General features: G+C 46.0%; 1 protein-coding gene across 1 annotated transcript in view; it reads right to left on the bottom strand.

Annotated features, from left to right (window-relative positions):
• The window catches only part of DNAH1 (dynein axonemal heavy chain 1), a 3,604,831-nt gene that overhangs the window by 898,484 nt on the left and 2,685,854 nt on the right, over nt 1–20,493 (bottom strand). The window contains exon 58 of the mRNA XM_069644003.1: nt 5,670–5,861. Within this exon, the coding sequence (XP_069500104.1) occupies nt 5,670–5,861 (192 nt within the window). The remainder of the gene's footprint in view (nt 1–5,669; nt 5,862–20,493) is intronic.

Here is a 20,493-nt window from a genome sequence, read left to right as displayed (position 1 = left end):
TTTCAAGATTAGGATCAAGAACCGTCTTATAGAAACATCAAAGAGATTAAGGGAAGCTAGGAGGGAGGCGGAGCTGGACCTAGAAAAGGAAATACAGGAGATGGAGGCAGACCACAAGATGAAGTGAACCAACAAGGTCGCTAGACAGCTAGCACATGCGAGGGGGCAACTTAAGCAGCTTGTTAGCTGGTCGATGGAGAGCACACTACTGAAGAGTAGGCAGTCATTCTACGAGCATGGGAATAAGGTCGGGACAGTGCTAGCAAGGCAGTTAAGGGCCAAGGAACAGATAGCATTCATAGATAATTTGGAGGATAAAGGGGGAAGACTGGTGGGGATGGAGGGAAGTAAACAAAGGGTCATCCAGAAATTCTTTGCTGATCTTTATAGGGAGGTACCATGTGACACGGTGGGGCAGCGTGCATACCTGGCAGGATGGTCGGGCCTGCGGCTGACTGTGGAACAAACAGAGCAATTAGAGGAGCCAAAATCATTGGAGGAGTTGCAGCATGAGATAGCACGGCTGAAACCACACAAATGTCTGGTGAAGACGGAGTGACATCGGCGTTTGTACACAACATTCAGCCAGCTGTTATCCAAAGAGCTAACAGAGGTATTCAATAACTTCCAAGAAAGGGGCAAAATCTCATTGTCTATGGAAATGACGCATATCACTCTCATCCCGAAACCAGGGAAAAATCCACAGCTGAACTCCTTGTACAGGCCGATTGCACTTATTAATATAGATGTCAAATTGTATACACAGGTGCTAGCGGCCAGGCTACAGAGGGTGCCTCCGTCCTTATTAGCGCAAGACCAGTCAGGGCTCATCCAAGGGTGGAACACGTTTGACAACATAAGGAGGGTTTGCACATAATTGACAAAGCCACAAGGGAGGAGGGGAGGAGTTCTACGCCTACCTGTTTGCTAATGCTTCATGCCGAGAAGGCGTTTGAATGCATCAACTGGGGTTTCATGAGCCAAACGCTGAGCAAGGTGGGGGTGGGACCAAACTTTAGGAGCATGGTCCAGGCAAACTATCAGACTCCCCAAGCTAGAGTCAAAGTGAATGGGGGGTTGACAAACACGTTTCCAATTAGCCGGGGAACTAAACAAGAGTAGCATACTCTTTGTGCTAGTGATGGAGCCTTTTGCGCATTCGATAAGGGAAAACAGGGAGGTGCAAGGGGTCCGATGGGCGAAATTACATCACAAAATCGGCCTACTTGCCGACAACGTGGTCCTCATGGTCACTAAGCTGAAATATCACTGACAGCGATAATGGGTGAGATACAGTCTTTCTCCGAGGAATCTGGATTCAAGGTGAACTATTCAAAGTCTGAGATACTAAATCTGTTGGTGGGGAAGGAAGAGCGGGAGTGATTAGCGATGAATACCCTATTTAGATGGGCGGCAGGTCCGATTAGCTACCTGAGTGTGAATATGACAGCAACTGTACGCCAAATAGTCGGGGCAAACTATCCACCACTGGTGGGGCAAATGAAAACAGATCTTACACGATGGAAGGGGCTATATGTATTGTGGTTAGGAAGGATAGCCATTGTGAAGATGAACATCCTCCCCGTCTGCTATATCTTTTCCAGGCAATTCCCTTACCAATACCAAGATGATGAAGGAGATCCAGGAGGATATGATGGGCTTCATTTAAAATGGGAAGAAACCCTGGATAGGGAAGAAAATGTTATGTAGAGGTAAAAGTCAGGGGGGTAGGCTGCCCTAACATGGTGAAATACTTTCATGCAGCACAGCTGAGAGCCCTAGCAAAGTGGGGTAGAGAGGACAACAAGAAACACTGGGTGGTCATGGAGCAGGCAGTGGTGGGATAATATCTCTGGAAAATGCCCTGCATGAGAAAGGAGGACAGGCCGGGAGGGCTCATTGAGAATCCAATCACAAAAAATACCCTGGGGATCTGGGATCGGCTGAACAAGGGACTCAGGTTAGCGCTGTGGCCATCACCACAGACCCCCATCTTCCGAAATTCTGCATTCCCACCAGGGTTGGATTACAATAGGGGCAAAAGGTGGACCGCGGGAGGGATAAGAGAAATAGGAGATCTCTATGAACCTACTCTCAAATCGTTCGAAGAGTGTTGCAGGAAGTATGACCTAGGAAAGGAAGACGTCTACGTTTATCAGCAGTTAAAGCACTGGGTGGATAATCAAACTCTAATGGAAGGGGCCACAAGGGGTCTGACAGAGTGGGAAAGGCTACTATGATTTAGCGAAAACACCAGGAGTCTGATTTCGGTCATCTATAGGACCTTTCAGAGAAAGAAGGGCAGGAACATTTGGAAGTAAGGAATACATGGGAGGCTGGCCTGGGAAGGGTAATCACCAATAGGGAATGGGACAAGCTCTAAAAGGGTGGTACAGCCGATATACTTCGGTACAGAACCGAGAGCTGCAATATAAACTGCTACATAGGTGGCATTACACGCCAGAGAAGCACCAAACAATGTACAACTCACACTCTTCATTGTGTTGTTAGGTATGTAGGGGGGAGGGAATGATGGAGCATATTTGGTGGGGATGCCCACAGCTCAAGAACTTCTGGCAGGAGGTGAAGTCGAAGGTAGGCGGGATGCTGGGATTTGACCTGGAGGTGGATGGGGCTTCAGCGTTTCTGAACATTTCAACAAGTGGGGACCGCCGGTTGGGAGGGCGAGCACGAATACTGTGTGCAAACCTGTTGAGTGCTAGACGCTGTATAGTGAAGCAATGGAAGCAAAAAGAAACGCCATCCAATATACAATGGTACTACACAATCTGTGACACTATTGGTATGGACAAAATTACAGCGATAGTACAGGGTGTGATGGGGAGGTTTGGCAAAGTTTGGTCACCCTTTTTTACTTATGCACTTAAAGACTATACTTGCTTATACATCCCGAAGAGACTGAGGATACTTGGCATACTAGTAGAGGAAGAAGACTAAGCCATGAGGGGAGGATATACAGTGACTGGAGTCCCTGGACTTGATCGGGGGGGTGGGAGGGAGTTGATGGGGAGGAGGGTTGATGCAGTTATCGCTGGAAAGATTGGTTGTTGGTTAGTTCATTTGAGAAAAAACTATGCAAATGCTATATTGCTGAAATGGTGTATGTTCATGCGCCAATAAAGATCTGGTTGAACAAAAAAGAGGGGCTTGGGGAACTCTTCTGAATTTCCTGGCGGATCTCTGATGGGTTTTCGATCTGTCTCCCGAATCTTCTGTGGTGACTGAATAACGGATTTGTGAAATGACCGGACCAAAATTGAGGTTTTGTGTCACTTTTACACAACACCGGTCACAGGGTCTCCAAGTACTGTGATATCATGGACATCGATCAGTAAACCAAACCAAGCCCGACGTAAGGGTTGAAGTAGGTTTTTCTCATTCTTAATGACCACTGTACAGAAAACCAAATAATTCACTGACTTTTAAACAAAAGTCAGTGAATTATTAACAGTCTGGAACACACAAATAATGTCCACTCTGGAAAACTTTTTGGTTTGCTTGTCATAGTTTCCAGGGAGAAGCTTAAGAGGGCCTTATCAACATCTGCCACTGGGGTGCGGATGTCAACTCTCTGCGCCACCCCTCTAACTCTTCTGGCCCTGATTTTCCTTGACGCATTGCGAGGTGCTTTTTTTTTCTCCCACTGTGGATTTAAGCACTTCTGATCAGGGCCCCAACCCTAACATGCATGATGGAATCAGACGCGTACCTTCTTATGCCATAATTCTTTTGCTAGCTACCACCTCAATAGCCTTTTGTGCTTTCGTCTGGATCTGGACTTCCTCCTGATCCTAACACCTCCTTATGTCTTTCTCTTACCACTTTCTGACGCTTTCCTCCTGGCACCTCCTGAGTTCTCCCTATCATCACCTCCTGATGGTTTCCTCCGACTACCTCTGGATTTCTTCATCCTACCACCCCCTGATGTCTTCCTCTAAACATTTCCTGATGGCTTCCTCCAACATTTTCTGATGTCTTCCTCCAACGATTTCCCTGATGCTTTTTGTTTTCCAGCCTCTTCTGCTCCTCTCTTTCTCTCCCAAAACCTCTTTTTCTGCCTCCTGCCTGAAGTGCCAATTTGCTACCGACTCTTTCCACAACCTCTTTCTCCGAACAGTCACAGTTCCCCATCCTGGGATGACCCATTTATATGCTAGCGGGTCCTACCCTTAGACTAACTCGCCTGGTTGTTAGGGCCTGCATGTGTGTATTCATATTAGTGCTGTTGTGTTATTGGTTGATCTGAAAATGCCTTCCCCCGCAAGTGTAGGATATGTCTTAGCAATCTAATCCAAACAGGGGCTGGACACCAGCTTTATGAAGCTGGTCCACCAACTCATCTGCGTGAGGGTGCGCATGTATGTGGATTTTCACAGTGGAACATCTACAGTGGAAGCCGTGGTAAGCATTGTCCTAGCTTTAGAGTTCTTAGGATGGTTGCTGGTGACATCTTGGGGAGTTTGGTTTAGGAAGGGAGTCCATGGCCTGGTGTGTCCATTACAATGGGCCTCATTATAAGCTTGCCGGTCTGGTAACAACGGTACCGGTAAACTTGCCGGTACCATTGTTACCGGACCGGCAAATTACGAGGTCTGCGCCGGCATCATTCATGAATGGTGCCGGTGCATCCGATCTCCCCATTACAATTGAGCCGTATGGGGCTCAAATGGGAATGGGGAGCATTTTTTCTGGTGCCCAGGAATGACCAATTACTGGGTCCGGCGGGGCCAGAATGTCCCAGTAATTGCCCATTCCCGGGTGCTGGAAAAAAAATGACTCTGGCGGTAGCCGTGCCGGTAAAACGGCACAATGAGGCCCACTGTTTGGGAAAGGGTGACCCTTGCGCAATGTCACAGTAGTGGTGCCCTTCAGATAACACGTACCTTATCTGAAGGGGTGAAACCCGTTTGACAACATAAGGAGGGACATGCCCTGAACCCCTCTGGCGTGGGTGTGTACCTTTAGCAGTGGGCATGTGTTGCTTTTAAATTACTCAGTTTTGTTGTCCAATATTATGTACATTAGAAGACATGTGTGATATAAAATAGTAAATAAGTCAAAGTTTTCATCACAAATTTTTTATATTAGAATGTAATGCACTGCATTTTATTCATTTACACTGTTATGAAGTTGTACTCATCGAAATAAAGCTTTTTGACAGACTGACTGACGGGCAGTAGAGAGGACATTTTTATTTGTCTTCTTTGCTGATAGTACATGCTTGGAGTAGGGGAGGGGACATGTTCAGTAGTTTCTGTACATTTATAATGTTTCTTCTTTTAAGCCAGAATAAAAATGCATTTTCCGGTGCTTTTCATCATTATTTGTTGCTGAAGAATAAAACTTCCCAGGGAAAAATTGGGTTTTTTGAACTTCTTATTAATTGATGTTAAGTAATAATACATTTAGAAGTGCCTTTCAGCTTTTTCCCCTGCTCCAAGAAAGAGAGCCCTGTACAAACATTTGTTTGATGTCAACCAGGGTTTCTTGTTCCCCCCACTGTAGCTTGATACATGTGCTGTGCAACACATGGGGCCTTTCCCAGTACAATGGAAACAGCTGTCTATCTCTTAATGTGTGGTGTTTAAGGTGTACTTTAGCTCACTGATACCCAAAACACGTCATAGAACCTCGAAACCATCCCTTACCTTGTCAGCACGTCCGAGCTTCTCTTCACACTGTTGACAGTTCTTCTCCAGCTCCTCCTTCTTGGACACGCAATCCCTGTACTTTGCCTGCAGTGTAGTGATGCCTGCCTCCACTTCATTCAGCTGACCCTTGGCCTTGTCCAAGATCTTTTGAGTGATGGCAAGGTCTTCTGCCGCTTCCCGCAGGGCTTGCTGTGAAAAAGCAAAGAATAAACAAAATGTAAAAATGTTCCCCTAATATTGAAACATCGACAGGCCACTAACACATATTGACCAATACGTGTATCCACGTTTAATTTGGAAAAGTCAACAGGATAGGAGCAGACAGGAGCTGGAAACATGGATAATCTGCTAACTAGCTGTGTAATTTAAATATGTCCCATAAGGAGACATGCACTCAATGAGACAACCAGAAATCAACAGGACAGTAGTAAGTGACATGATGGGGACATGCAAAATCCTAAATCTAATAAACCGATAGTACAAGAAGTAAGCATTCTTAGCAGATGAATTCTCCAAAATCTATGCTTCATTATAAGAATGTTGGAGGAGTGGAGACTTGTGGAACTCCAAAATGTATTAAAGGAGAGTTCCGGGACTTTTTTTTTATTGTCCCTACGGTTCGGCCATGTGTTTTTAAGCATAACTCGGTAGATCGTGGAAAACTTTCCTATGGACCTTACCCGACTTTTCGTCCATTAACGCACTCGAAATCAGCCGCCATTTTATGATAATCCTATCACTTGCCGCATCGCCCTGGCTCACCTGCTTTTGCGGCACTAAATCAAATCCCCCGCCCCCGAGGCTGACATCAGCAGACGCGTACCGCCCATTTCCCAACGCCAAAGCACGTTTCGTGTCAACAATCGCTGCGCCTCAGCTAATGAAGTGTCGCCATGGAAACGGCAGGACGCCTCTTTCCTCAATAAGTATAAACACACCGTTTCACAACACACAGCAGCAGATTTTCGATTCCATTACTCTCGCTGTGTTACTTTGAGTATTCTGTGACTCGTTTCTGTGCTCTGGTCAGCTACCTTCGTTGATTGTAGCCCGTGTGAACAGATACCAGTACCACCGCTATAAATTATTTTACTTTCTTTACCACACAATGGCTACAATAATGCCGTATATGTACGAGCCCGAGTACACTGAGGAAGAACTACTGGAAAGGCAAGCACGCGAAAACGATGGGGATTCGGACGGCAGTTGGGAGGACCAGTCAACGGATGAAGAGCCTGGACCATGTCGCATGGACGGCGTCTCCACCTGGTGCACGTGCAATCGGTGCGAGCTAATGCCAACTGAGGAGGAGAACTGCTGCTGCCGTGAAAATTCCGGGTGCTTGGCCTACATTTCGGAAGGCGAGCCAAGTCCGCAATGCATCACCGAGCTGCCAGAGTTCAGGGAAGCCTGCCTCTCAGGGACAGTGTTGAGGATGATGATGGTGCTTATGCACAAACTTTGCGGCACTGTTCGTCCGCGTAATCCGAGTAACGAGTAAGTATACTCTGGTTGTGATGTCAGTGATGCCACTACTATTTCATGGTCGTCTCCCACATATAAAACTACATCTACATATCATTCGAATGCATGTAAATTGGTTCCATGTTGTGCATTTTCTAGATAGAATTTTTTTCAAAGCAGAATGACATTTTTGTACCTGAATCGACAGTGATAAGAAAGTTGTCATTTTAATACAGTTTGCATCTTTCATTTTCACAGGTGGTACAGGCTGGTGGCCTATCGTTGCTTCACTTGGTGGCTTCACGGGAGGCTCGGACACCGCGTTCGGAGAGTAATACCTGCCTGTGCGGTACTTGCCATTAGACAACATTTCCCCAGTGACAGTGGACAATACCGCGGCTTTTCCCGGGATGTGCTGCAACCGCAACTTTACAATGTGTAATGTTTATTATTTATGTTCAATTGAAATTAAGATCTAAAATAAAACCCAACATATATTTTAACAATGGTTGTTTTGATTTTTTAAATGAATCTAGTGTGTCTCCATTGAATAGTCTTCCTGTGCCTTGTCTTGTCACACCACATGTCTCCGGCCAGCATCCTCCCTCACGCTGGCCGCCCACCTTCAATCCACATAACCGTTGAACCCATATGCAGCAGACATACATATGTTATTTTGCGGGTTGGCATCAAGCCTCCCGGCCTTGCCTCCTCCCCCAAAAATACTTACCACACCACTTTGTTCAGGGTCTCCAGGGTGAACTGCACCCATATATTCTCCTGGGAGGCTGAGGTATTTATAAACTCACCCCCCTGCCTTCCATGTACTAGATCCTGCAGCCTGCCTCTTACATGCAGTTAGATGGCCTCTCCTTGGTGAGGCCCTACGGCAAACGAGTCTTGTCTGCACGACCACCGCCCCAATCCACCGCCCGCCCTATCAAAGGCAGTTCGCACCGGGGTACTTGCGCTGGCAAGTGGAGCTGTCAGGGAGCGATAAAGGCCAAGAGGTGCCAAAGACCATGTACATTTCAAAGTGGTCTATAGAGCATGGGTTGTTGTTCCCATGTCTACCGCCAGACCCCGTGTCTCCTGCCAAGCATCTCCCCTCACGCTGGACGGCCCCCTGCAATCCACATAAGTGTGTCTCCATTCACGAGTCTTCCTGTGTCTTGTCTGCACGACCACCGCCCCAATCCACCCCCCGCCCTATCAAAGGCAGTTCGCACCGGGGTACTTGTGCTGGCAAGTGGAGCTGTCAGGGAGCGATAAAGGCCAAGAGGTGCCAAAGACCATGTACACTTCAAAGTGGTCTATAGAGCATGGGTTGTTGTTCCCATGTCTACCTCCAGACCCCGTGTCTCCTGCCAAGCATCCCCCCTCACGCGGGACGCCCCCCTGCAAACCGCATAATGCCACGACATATACACGTCATTCATTCACAAACACACCCCTGTTTCGAATTCTTTATAACCCACTTCATATTTCTAATGAGAACTTCTTTGCGCTTTGCTAGTCAACCCGTGAAGGTGCTGGTTGTCTGCTCTTCGTCTCTGTGAACTTCCGTGACCACTTTGAGCAAACTCATCAGTTTGCAACCTGTGAACTGCTCCCTGTTCTACGACAAGAAACTACTCTGATCCCTGCATCTAACTGTTTGCTCGTCAAGGTAAGGCCATGTACCATACTCATTTTGCGTCCAATTTCTTTTCGTTCAAGACAGTACATGCAAGGAACTAGTCACATGTTCTGAGTTTAGTCAAATTATTTTTGTATTTTTTTAAAGTTATTCAAATACTTATCCGCATGTGAATAACGTGTATAGTTCCAAGAACCAAAACATACCTTGCATTGAACCTTTTATGTATTTAATTTTTTAACACATTGGTATTCATAGAGAATTGTTGATCTTTACTTTTCAGAACTTTCCACAATGCCTGCCTGTTCCATTGGCGGTTGTCCTTCGAAGACCCATAATAAATCTGAAGGTACTATAATGCATGTTTTCCCTAAGACAATAGATCAGATAAGAGAATGGGTCCGATATTGCGGATATCCACCCTCTGAGCTTGAAAGTAGAGTCCTAGAAGTCTTTGCGGACAAGAGGGGTGATCGATACCGCATCTGCAGCAGGCACTTTACCTCTGACATGTACTCCACATCATTGCTAATAAAGAAGAACACACCGCGAGCGAGGCGAAAATTGCTCTCAACCGCTATTCCCACTCTATTCGTCCACATCCCTCCACTGGTGAGTCAAGTTTACGTATTTATCTCTCGGCCTTGCGGTAGTGTGTAGCATTAGCTAACAATAATTTCCCCATTTATGTATCCACTCAATATAAAGGCGGAAGATTCTCCATCCGTGTCGTTATTGCAGTCATCAGCCACTTCAAGCGCCTATCGGGTAATCTTACTTGGCTATTCTGCCACTGACTTGTTTTAGGCATGTAAATCAATAGTTTTAATTTATCGTGTAATTATTTTACCTAATGGTACACCCTTGTACTCGTCCTCTAGTCTTTGTTTTCAGTTATAATTATTGTTATCCAAAATAATTCAAGTACTGTCTTTCAGGGAGATGCTGAGGAGTCCAACGTATTGATGACTACCGTTGATGTCACTCAGATGCTCGAGGTACGTTTCAGGACAGTTCCATCGATGGAGATCATCAGATCTTGCATTCTTGTAGCGTGATTGTTACACACAATGTTTCTTTCGTTTTTAGCCATTGATATGTCCTTCTGTCGTCGCCCTCCTATGTGTCTTCTTTTTTCAATATTGTGTTCATTACTAATGAAAGTCCTATGTTTCAGGGAGTCGATGGAGCATTAGTCCAAGAAGAAGGGGGAGCGTGCAGTTACGGGTCGGCGCAACAGCTTGCAGAAGTGTGCACCGCAGTTACATCGTCCCTTGATGTTCTTATGCATTTCGAGGTATGGATACTGACAGTTCGATGAAGCGAAATCATATGACGTGATTACATCCGCTATACTTCCTTCTTTATTAACGCAAGTACTATGTTTCAGGGAGATGACGGAGCTTCTTCTACAAGAACATCACCCCTAGTAGTTGATGCAGATTTCTGGGTGGTGACACTTCCAACGATCGAGCAAATCGAATCATATTTAGATATCCATTATTTATTTTAGACAACTGATCATTTGTGCAGGTCTATTTAGATGAGCCGTTCACGCCTGCACAAACTTTCTGTTCTTTTTATCAAAATAGAAAACCATACTAATGCAATTACTGTGTTTCAGGGAGTCACTGAAGCATCATCTTCAATAATATCATCAATGGAAGTCTATGAGGAGCCCGAGGTATGGATCTTGACAGTTCCATCTAACTAGATCAACAATGCGTGAATAATTGTCGTTTGAATGTTCTACACAAAGCGTTCATTCGTGTTTTGCTATTGAGAAGTACGTGGGTATTGGTCCCCAAGTACATTTTGTGTTTTCGATATTATTATACATACTAATGAAAGTTCTATGTTTCAGGGAGTCCATGGAGCGTCAGTGCGTGATGGATGTGCTTATCAGGAAAACATAGTCGTTGCAGCGCAAGAGGAAGTGGAGACATGCACACACGAGTCGGAGCAACAGCGTCCTGATGTTGAAGTTCGAGGCAAGAAAGTTTCAAAGAAAAGAAAGCAAAAGAAGGTTAGTGTCCTGGTCACTATATTATGTTGTTTTTCACTGTTAATAGTTCAATACTGTAAGTTGTGTTTAAACTGAACAACCCTTTTCCAATCTGTCCTCTAGTTGCGAGTGGGTGTACGAACTAGATCTACACAGACAGTGAAGCGAACGAGAGATGTTGCTTGTCAAACCTTTTGGCAGGGACTTGAGACTGGAGAAGCATCGTGCCAATGGGAAGAATATGAAGTGATTGACAACGGAGCTATACCACCACCAGCCATTGATAGTGAATGTCCTCCTGGTAGTTCGGATGCAGTCGGAGATCAATTCACAGAATCCACACCCGCAAAAACTAAGACGGCGAGAAAGTTGAAGAAATTGTTTTATTCACCCATCGCCGGAGAAGGAACAGATGTTGCAATGGAAGAGAATGAAGTAGACGACAATGAAACACCATCAATATCACTGAACATAGCGGAAGACGATATCAGAGATTCTACCTTTCATGTGAGTGACATGTCCTCAACGTTACAGGCCGAACCAGCTGGGATGCAGAGTGACAGTATAAGGAAAGAGGCCAAATTCATTGTATTCGATAGTTGTTTGATTGATATTATTATTCGGATTAAATGTGGGCATTTGGTAGGTGGGGAAGTATGTGGGGAGCCATTGATTAATGTGACTCGTGCAATTCGAGGCACTAACCTTAAAATACATGCCACCTGTACAAAATATCATCCTTTCACATGGTCTGCACAACCTATGCTGGGACAACTGCCAGCAGGCAATCTACTTTGTGCAGCGGCTGCACTTTTTAGTGGTTCAAGTTTTAAAAAATTAGAGTCTTTCTTTCAGTTTGTGGGAATCCGTTTCATTGCGAAAACTCAGTTCTACAAATACCAAACCGATTATCTATTTCCAGCCATTAGCGAAGCTTGGAGAATGGAAAAAATGTCTATTGATAGTACATTCGCGGGCAAACGGTTCAGGCTAGCCGGTGATGGACAGTGCGACAGCCCAGGATTTTCAGCCAAGTACTGCACCTACCACTTTCAGGACATGGAAAGTAAGAAAATTGTGAGTTCGGTGGTCGTGCAGGTGTCACAAAGTACATCCTCAGTGGCCATGGAGAAAGTTGGCTTTGTAGCATCATTGCAAGAACTACAATCGCGGGGAATGGTGATCGACCTGATAGCCACGGACAGACACGTTTCAATTGCCAAGACAATGAGAGAACAGTACAAAAATATAAATCACCAATTTGACGTTTGGCATCTTGCAAAATCAATCAATAAAAAATTGTCGGCTGCAGGTAAAAAAAAAGAATTGCAAGGTATTTCACAGTGGTCCAAGTCAATCAGCAACCATCTTTGGTGGAGCTCAAAAACATGTGGAGGGTCGTTGGAAATTCTACTGGAAAAATGGCGGTCAGTAATGCCACACTGTACGAACGTTCACCGATGGAACACGAACCAACATTTCCACAATTGTGAACATGGCCATTTGTCCACAGAGGAGGCACGGAAGAAGAAGTGGTTGATTCCTTCATCACCCACTCACAAAGCCATTGAAAAGATTGTATTTGATAAAACTATAACAAAAGCTTTCACGGAATTCTGCCACACAGGAGATTTGGAGGTGTTCCACAATATGTGCCTAAAGTACAGGCCAAAACGATTGCATTTTGGCATGGAGGGCATGATAAATCGGACTCTTTTAGCGGTCTTGGCACATAACCATAATGTTGGCCGTCAACAAAGTAGGACGACCGGAACTTTAGGGACGCTTCGCTACAATAAGGCCTTCACTAAAAGAAGTAAACAATGGGTGATCAAACCAGTGTTTGAGGATATGCAATATGAGTTTATTGAGAAACTTATTGTTGACGTCCTAGATAGGCACATAAATGGAGTTGTGAACGAACCTGTGCAGGGGACAACTGCATTGCCACCCAACATTGCATCTGTTCCATGTCCACCTAAAGAAGAACTCATTGAGAAATACACATCACGGTTTAAATGATTGTAATTTGATTGTCTGTTCTCTCAAGTCTCCTCATGTCGCAGGCCCATTGAATATGTGTATCTAGCCAACCTTGTTCATTTGCGCATTAAATTAAACCAAACAGTAATATAAATCATTTTTCAATAAATATAGAATCTCTCCGTATTTATGGTTCTGTGTGGCTGCAAAGCACGCAGACAAAATGCAAAGATGGAGTGTAAATTTCAAGTCCTGTGAGAATGCCTTACACTGAATGTAGCTAACTTGGAATGTGTGCTCGTTCGAAGTGAAGGTCAGCTGCTTTGATTTTTTCTCGGGTGCCAGAATGGCCCACGACTCAGAATAAGGTTCTATTGTATTTTGACCTTGACAGGCCTGGACCACGTAAGAAACGATAATGAATATAATTTCAGAAACGAAAGCCATTTCATGTTCGTTCATTAGAAGAAATAACGTCGGCATAGAAGGAGTGGTATTTCGGGGCTGCCCTACGCACAGACGCAATGGAAAATGCAAATATAATGTAAGTAACTCTTTAGATGAGTTTATACCGCAATTTAATTACTATACAGTTGCTTTAAAGACGGGTTAAGTTGTACTTGTTCGTTCTATGTGGCATGTTGTTTTGTACCGCGCACTATCTTGGGGAGAACCGTCTACTTGGCCCCCTTCCCGCCCCTACCTGCAAGGCTAAAAACCTCGGGGTCATCTTCGACTCCACACTCTCCTTCTCTCCTCATATATCTGACGTCTCTAAGAAGTCACACTACCAGCTGCACCTCCTCAGAGGTATTCTTCCCTTCCTCTCCTTCCCCCAGAAGCTCACTGTCTCCCGAGCCCTGGTTCTCTCTAGGCTGGACTACTGTAACAGCCTCTATCTTAATCTGCCTGCCTCCACTCTCCGCCCTCTGCAACTTATCCAGAACAGAACTGCGAGACTTGTCCTTGGCCTCAAGCGGGCCCTTTTTATTTATTATTTATTATTTATTATTTTATTACGCTACTTACCTTGTACTGCACTTCCCCCCCACCTCCTCTCCTTGCACTTTCTCCTTTTCCCCTTACCTCTGCACTTGCGCGATCTGAATGACACCTGGCCTAGTAGGATCGTTTGTCTGTCTTCCCCTTGTTCCCCTCCCTCCCTGCCTCGTCGCGCCTTGAAACACTTGTGTATAGGCGCGTTACAAATACCATATCATATCATATCATATACTTTTACGGAAGCACCTCAAAACCTTTGCTTCTGCTTTCTCTCTCCCTCTCCCCTGCTACAACTGGTCCACTGTCTGCGATCTCGGTCCTGGGCCCTTCCACTCTCCACCTGCACTCCCTGTCAACCCCTGCACTGGGGGACTGTCTCAGTATCCTACAGCCCCCCTTGACGTTTAAAACCCAGTTGCACTGTCCTAGCTATGAAATAATTTCCAGACCTAATATATAAAATGAATAATTTTAATAAAGATCTGATGGTGAGACTAATTTCCTTTTTTTATGTTTTTCAAATAGATACATCGTCCATTATTGTCTGTGTCACGAGTACCAGACACCGGCGGATGGCTTCTATAATCGCCAGTTGCTTCTCCGCGTGAACAACGTTAGCACCCTGACCATTTTGTGGGACGATCGCCAAGTACAAGTATGCCCTTACGCGGTACTAACGGCTAGATGCAACATACAGACCGTTGTGGTGCCCTAGTGCCTCGTTGTTGGAATAGCCATGCGATTATCAGTGCAACCGAAGAGCTTATTTTATCGTAAACCAACACCATGTCTACTGCACACGAACATCGCTTGCCTCAAGACGAAATATTTTGGATCGAGAGCAAATAAAAATTCATTTATCTAAGACCCTGTGTACAGCAAAGGAACATCGTGTGCCTCGAAACGAACTTTTCGGAACGTGAACAAATACAAATGCAAATCGCTGAATATTCTCAAAACATTTGATGTCAAATAAATGTACTTTGCCAAATGTACAATCTTGCCGTTTGCTTTTAAACCACTGTTTCATATTCCGAATTGTGGCGCTGTATTGTGAGATGATCTAAGACCCTGTGTACAGCAAAGGAACATCGTGTGCCTCGAAACGAACTTTTTGGAACATGTGCAAATAAAAATGCTAATCGCTGAATATTCTCAAAACATTTGATGTCAAATAAATGTACTTTACCAAATTTACAATCTTGCGGTTTAATTTAAAAGTACAGTTTCATATTCCCAATTGTGGCGCGCTGTGTTGTTTGAGCTCATCTGTGTTGATTTCCTGGTTCTGTGTGGAGTCGCGTAGAAGACGCCTGGGCGCGTTTGCCTACGCAGCTCAGTCACGTCACGGATAGAGGCGGGGAATATGAATGTTTTGATCAAGTCTGTTTCAGGGGCGGGGGATTTGATTTAGTGCCGCAAAAGCAGGTGAGCCAGGGCGATGCGGCAAGTGATAGGATTATCATAAAATGGCGGCTGATTTCGAGTGCGTTAATGGACAAAAAGTCGGGTAAGGTCCATAGGAAAGTTTTCCACGATCTACCGAGTTATGCTTAAAAACACATGGCCGAACCGTAGGGACAATAAAAAAAAAGTCCCGGAACTCTCCTTTAATTACAAGTAATACCATAAATTGTAAGCAAGTGAAGTCAGACTGAATAGCCTGCGGTTGTCAGCCTACATCCTCTCTCTCTTTCATGAAGTGAAATTTTTTGATGGTTCAGGAATGCAAGACTGGTGTCAATAAATGAGTTGGAAGAATATGAACACTTCTGAAGGGGCACTGAAAACAAAGAATGTAGGTTGTATGATAATCTATCATATAAGAAAATAAAGAAATTGGATTTCAAATGTACAAGTGTGCAAGCACATTTACTACAGGAACAGAATACACTAAGAGGGATATTTGCTTGTGAACATACAGAGGAGGACATAATAGTCATATTAAAGGTTACAAACAGATTAAAAAAGGGTGAAATTCTGCATGGAGGATGGAGGAGTTGAGTACTGTGATGAAGTCCCTTGCCTGGCTCTGTGGATATTTAGTGGGACATAAAGTTGGGTAATCAAATGGGCTGAGTGCCTCCCAAATCTAGCAGATGAGTGTTCCGAAGGAGCTACATGGGGGATTCTTTGGTTACCCTCAATTAGTCCCTATTCTGTGGCGGAGAACTGTCACTGGGTGACACAGAACACCCCCAATCATCTTACAAGACCCTGCCCCTGCCCCCTTAAGAACCTATTCCTTACATGTGATGGACAAATAGGCGAAGAATGCAGACCTTTTCTCTTTAGGAGATCGGGACTTGGGGCAATAAAGAATACAGGCCGTGTACAGTATGCAGAGGCACGCTATTACGCTCCATGACTTACAAAGACCACGAGAAGCCTTCTGTAGCTGCAGGTCCACTGCAAACCTCAGAGAGAAGTAGAGACTCTCTGGTGTAGGGAGCAAAGTAGCATTCAGCTGTAGCTGTCTCAGATACTACTGGCTCTGCTTGCTCTTCGAATGGTGCAGATGCCGAGTATGCAGGGAATAAGAAACTGCACACCTTTGGCACCCAAGTTATTCACCAAATGCCTCAACGGAAAACACCATACTACAGAGAACAAGGAAAAATCAAAACAGAACCCCAGGCCCTCAATGAACTTTGGTGTGTTAATTAAGACAACCAATTCCAGACTCTCACCAATCTGTGCACACAGGTTGAAACCCCCACATGGAGGCCAGCCCCGGAGGGGACAGAGGGCAATTGTAAGGCCACATTCTCAGGCTGTGTGGGCATTTGGAGTAGATTGTGGCAGCTATGTGGAGAGAGTTGGCATATTTTGAGGAAGAAGGTGGTAGGTGTTTGAGAGGAGGAGGCAAAGAAGGTTGATCCCAAAGGGGAGGGGATTGTAGTTGTTAGGGTTTGACCTCTTTTCGTGCAGGTGGAAACTAGCACCTTCACTCTCCCTTTGGATTAGATGGAAGTATGGGAGGCTGCTTTCCAAACCAAGAAGGCGCCGTAAATTCCCGGGAGTGCACACCATGCTCTTCAGGCGTCCTGCATTCAGCACGTCATCATAAAGCAGCCCGGAGCATCGGAACACACAGAAGCCTGGTAGCTGTATAAAAACGATTCAAAAGCGGTAAGTAGCACGTCGCAACTCTGCCAGAATTCCTTTCAAGTTGCATGCGTTACGTAGTTCATACTTTCACTTTTCCAGCTCCTGGGTATGATGTCCTAGTCCGTCTGCCTCGTGCTGCCTTCCGCCTTTTGTCCTTTGTCTCCATTTGCATTTGCTCTGTCCCGCTGCAAGCTCCTCCTTTTTCTCAGCTTCATTGCAACATGTGTGCTGATTCAAGCTACATCCTTTGGCTGCATCAGTTGATATGCACCTTGCCCGATTGTGGAATTTGAAATTTCATTCTGTGGTGCCATCCAGATTCCTCATCATCCAGTCTGGGCGTTATTGTAAGGTTTTTCCCTGTCTGCGTTTCCGCCTTGAATTTGGGACTGTGCTCCAGGGGAGGCTACCAGCCCAATGTTATTTGGAACAACTTTAAATCTGGTTGCAGCAGTTTACAGTTATCGCAATTGTGCAGTGATAATATTACTTTTAACCCCATAGATACCCCTCCTCCCCCTCTCGCATGAAACCGTCCTGGCAACTTGTTCCCTTTTTTCTGGATCCATTCCTTCTCGCTGGTCCTTCCGACTGCTCCTAGGGCCGTAGGGTGAGTCTCGCTTGTCGTGGCTGAAAGGTCAGGGTCGGGAAAGTCTTGTCATATTCCAAGACGGGGTTCCAGCAATCCGTGAAGTGGTGTAGTGCTGTGACCTTCTCAGCTACCAGAATATCCCAGATCTTGGCCCACCACAGGTGGAGAATGAGGCCCTCCCTGGATTTCCATCTGCGGGCAAGTGAGATCTTGGCCGCCAGTAAAAGATGGGTGATCTGTTTTGCAGTTGGTCCTGATCTCGGGTAGCAGTCTGGCAGCGGGGTGCCCAGGAGAACCATCTCTGGCGTTAGCGGAAGTCTGCGGCGGGTGATGGCTTCTATTGCCTGGAGTACCTGCTCCCAAAAGGATTGCGCCCGTGGGCATTCCCACCACATGTGGAAATATGTTCCTCGGGCGCTGCCGCTGCGTTGCCTCCAGCAATTTGGGTCCAGCAAGCTTTTGAAATGGTGCAGCCGTTCTGGTGGGTAGTACCATCAATACAGCAGTTTGAGTGCTCCTTCTTTGTTGGTGATGCATCTAGAGGCGGAGTTGTTTCTGGACCAGATGTCGACCCATGTCTGGTCCTCGATGTTGTGCCCTAGATCCTTTTCCCATTTGCCCATGTATGCGGGTCTGATGACCAACATATCCTCTTGTAGCAGCTTGTAAAGTTTGGTAATGTGTCCTCTCCTGGGGCCTTCTGACGACGAGAGTTCCAGGGGGAGAAAAGCCCTAGTGGCTGTCTCTGATTGCTGGCTGGGAGGTCCAATGACGCAATTGTGCGTAAGTGAACCTGTCTGATTATGGCAGGTTAAAGCGAGCTTTGCATTCCGAGACGTCTAGGGGGGATCCGTCTTTGAACAGCTGGGAAGGAGTTTGTAGGCCCATTGGGGAATGGAAGTTCGCCACATGCAGCCCTGGGGCAAAGTCTGGGTTACAGAGGACTGGGATGAGAGGGTCCAACCCCCTGGGGATGATGATCTTTTGTAGTGCGCTATACCAGATTCTCAGGGTAGCCCTGGTTGATGAGGATAGTGCGCGCCTTGCCATCATTCTTAACACTATGTTCCAGGAGTCCCGGGCTCAAGAGGCTGCAGCACCAGGGCCATCATGCCTTACTATGGAGAGCCATAAACATGGTTTTCCACCTCCCCTATCAAGGGTAAGATTTGTGCTTTGGAGGGAGTTGTTTCCCAGTCACCTGCAATTGAAAAAAGTTCAAGAATACAAGTACCAGAATCCTTAGAGACATCAATGTGAATTAACCTGAAACACCTGAAAAGGAAATGTAACTAGATACGCCTGAAAAGGAAAAGAAAACACAGCCTCCCTGATTGATGGAGTCAAGAAAACGTTTGGAGGAGAAGACAATTTGTTGCTACAGCAGGAAAACTTGACTGGGAACCAGAGTGCGCACCTTGCCATCATTCTTAACAGAATGTTGGCCATTGTCTGCGTGCTGCCGCCGAGGTGTACAAAAGGTCGCTGAGCGGGAACGGGCTTCTAGCTTTTTCAATATTAACCCATTTTGGGGGGGTCCGTGGGGTCAGACCATGCCAAGGAGTTTGTCAATTGGGCCACCATGTAATAGTTGCAGAGGTTGGGTTCTCCCATTCCTCCACATTTAGCTGCCCCGGTCATCACTTTCTGCGGGATCAGCGATTTCCCCCCTTTCAATATAAATCGGAAAACTTGTTTCTGTAGTTGGAGGATGGGTGAGCAGAGGTACACGAATCTCAGTAGTAAGTTCATTTTGCATGCTGTCACTCTCCCCAGAAGGGATATCTCCTGAGCCTCCCATCTCTTGAGGTCTGACTTTAGGTTGCTGAAAAGGTGAGGGAAGTTTGCTGCATATCATTTTATGGGGTCGGCCGCAATATGTACTCCCAGGTATTTGGTCGTTGCTGTGCTCCATTTCAGTGGGCAAACTGGGCGAAGGAGGTGTAGCGTTTCCTTTGCTAGATTCCCCTTTTAATGTAATTCCTTCAATGGCGCTGTTGTTGCGGAGTCTCTGGGCAAAATGTTCCATGATTAGGGCAAAGATTAGCAGAGGAAGCAGACATCCTTGCCTTGTTCCGCAAGAGAGTGGGATGTGGGCCGATTCATGTTGGTTTACTCTCAGAGCTGTTTTGGGGGCCACATAGTTGGCTAGTACCATAGTGCAGAAGTTGGGGTCGAATTGAAATGCTTTTAGTGTTAGGACCATGAATGACCAGTCGACCCGACCAAAGGCCTTAAGCTGCGTCTAGGGCGAGTAAGGGTAGTTCTTGGCGGTCTCCTGCCGCTATCTCCACTAAGTTTAGGGCTTGACAGATATTGTCTCTGGGGCTTCTCCCCGCGATGAAGCCGGTCTGGTCCGCGTTAATAAGCGTGGGGAGATCCCTCGCAAGCCTGTTTGCCAGCACCTTGGTATAAATATTCGTATCTATGTTGAGGAGCAAAATAGGTCTGTAGGAGGTGCAGTCCCTCAGGTCCTTTCCTTTTTTGGGCAACATAATGGTGGTGGACTCTTGCATCGACGGGGTCACTGAGCCTGTTTCCCGAAAGGAGTTTAGAAGCTCTGTCAGGGGGCCCGCGAGGAGAGAGATGAAAAGTTTGTAAAATTTGGGTGAGAATCCGTCTGGGCCGGGGCTCTGGGCTTTAGAGATTTAATCACCTGCTCCACTTCCTCCTTTGTGATGGGGAGCTTGTCATGATGCCTACCCCCGGGGACCCAGACCAAGTCCAGCAACCCCGGAAGCAGGCATCAAGTTATTCCAAGCCAGCCCAACAACCCCTGCTAGGGGCTATTTGGGTGCAGTCCTGGCGTCTATGGCGCCAGGCTCATATGAAGAGTCAGTCCTGGCGCCATAGGCGCCAGGCTCATAGATTAAAACTTACCTGATGCAGACCATGCTGCAAACTTACCTGATGGAGATCATGCTGCAAGAGCTCCAAGCCAAAGAAGGCTTGGAAGGGACTACTTTACCTAGGGACTATTTTTTACTCGGGTGGGGCTGGGGAGGAATACTTACCTGGGACTACT

The sequence above is a fragment of the Ambystoma mexicanum genome, chromosome 2p (genome assembly GCF_040938575.1).
Source record: "Ambystoma mexicanum isolate Mex_15411 chromosome 2p, UKY_AmexF1_1, whole genome shotgun sequence".
Lineage (NCBI taxonomy): Eukaryota > Metazoa > Chordata > Amphibia > Caudata > Ambystomatidae > Ambystoma > Ambystoma mexicanum.
The sequence above is the reverse complement of the archived record's forward strand: the minus strand, read 5'-3'. Positions and strand labels throughout refer to the sequence as shown.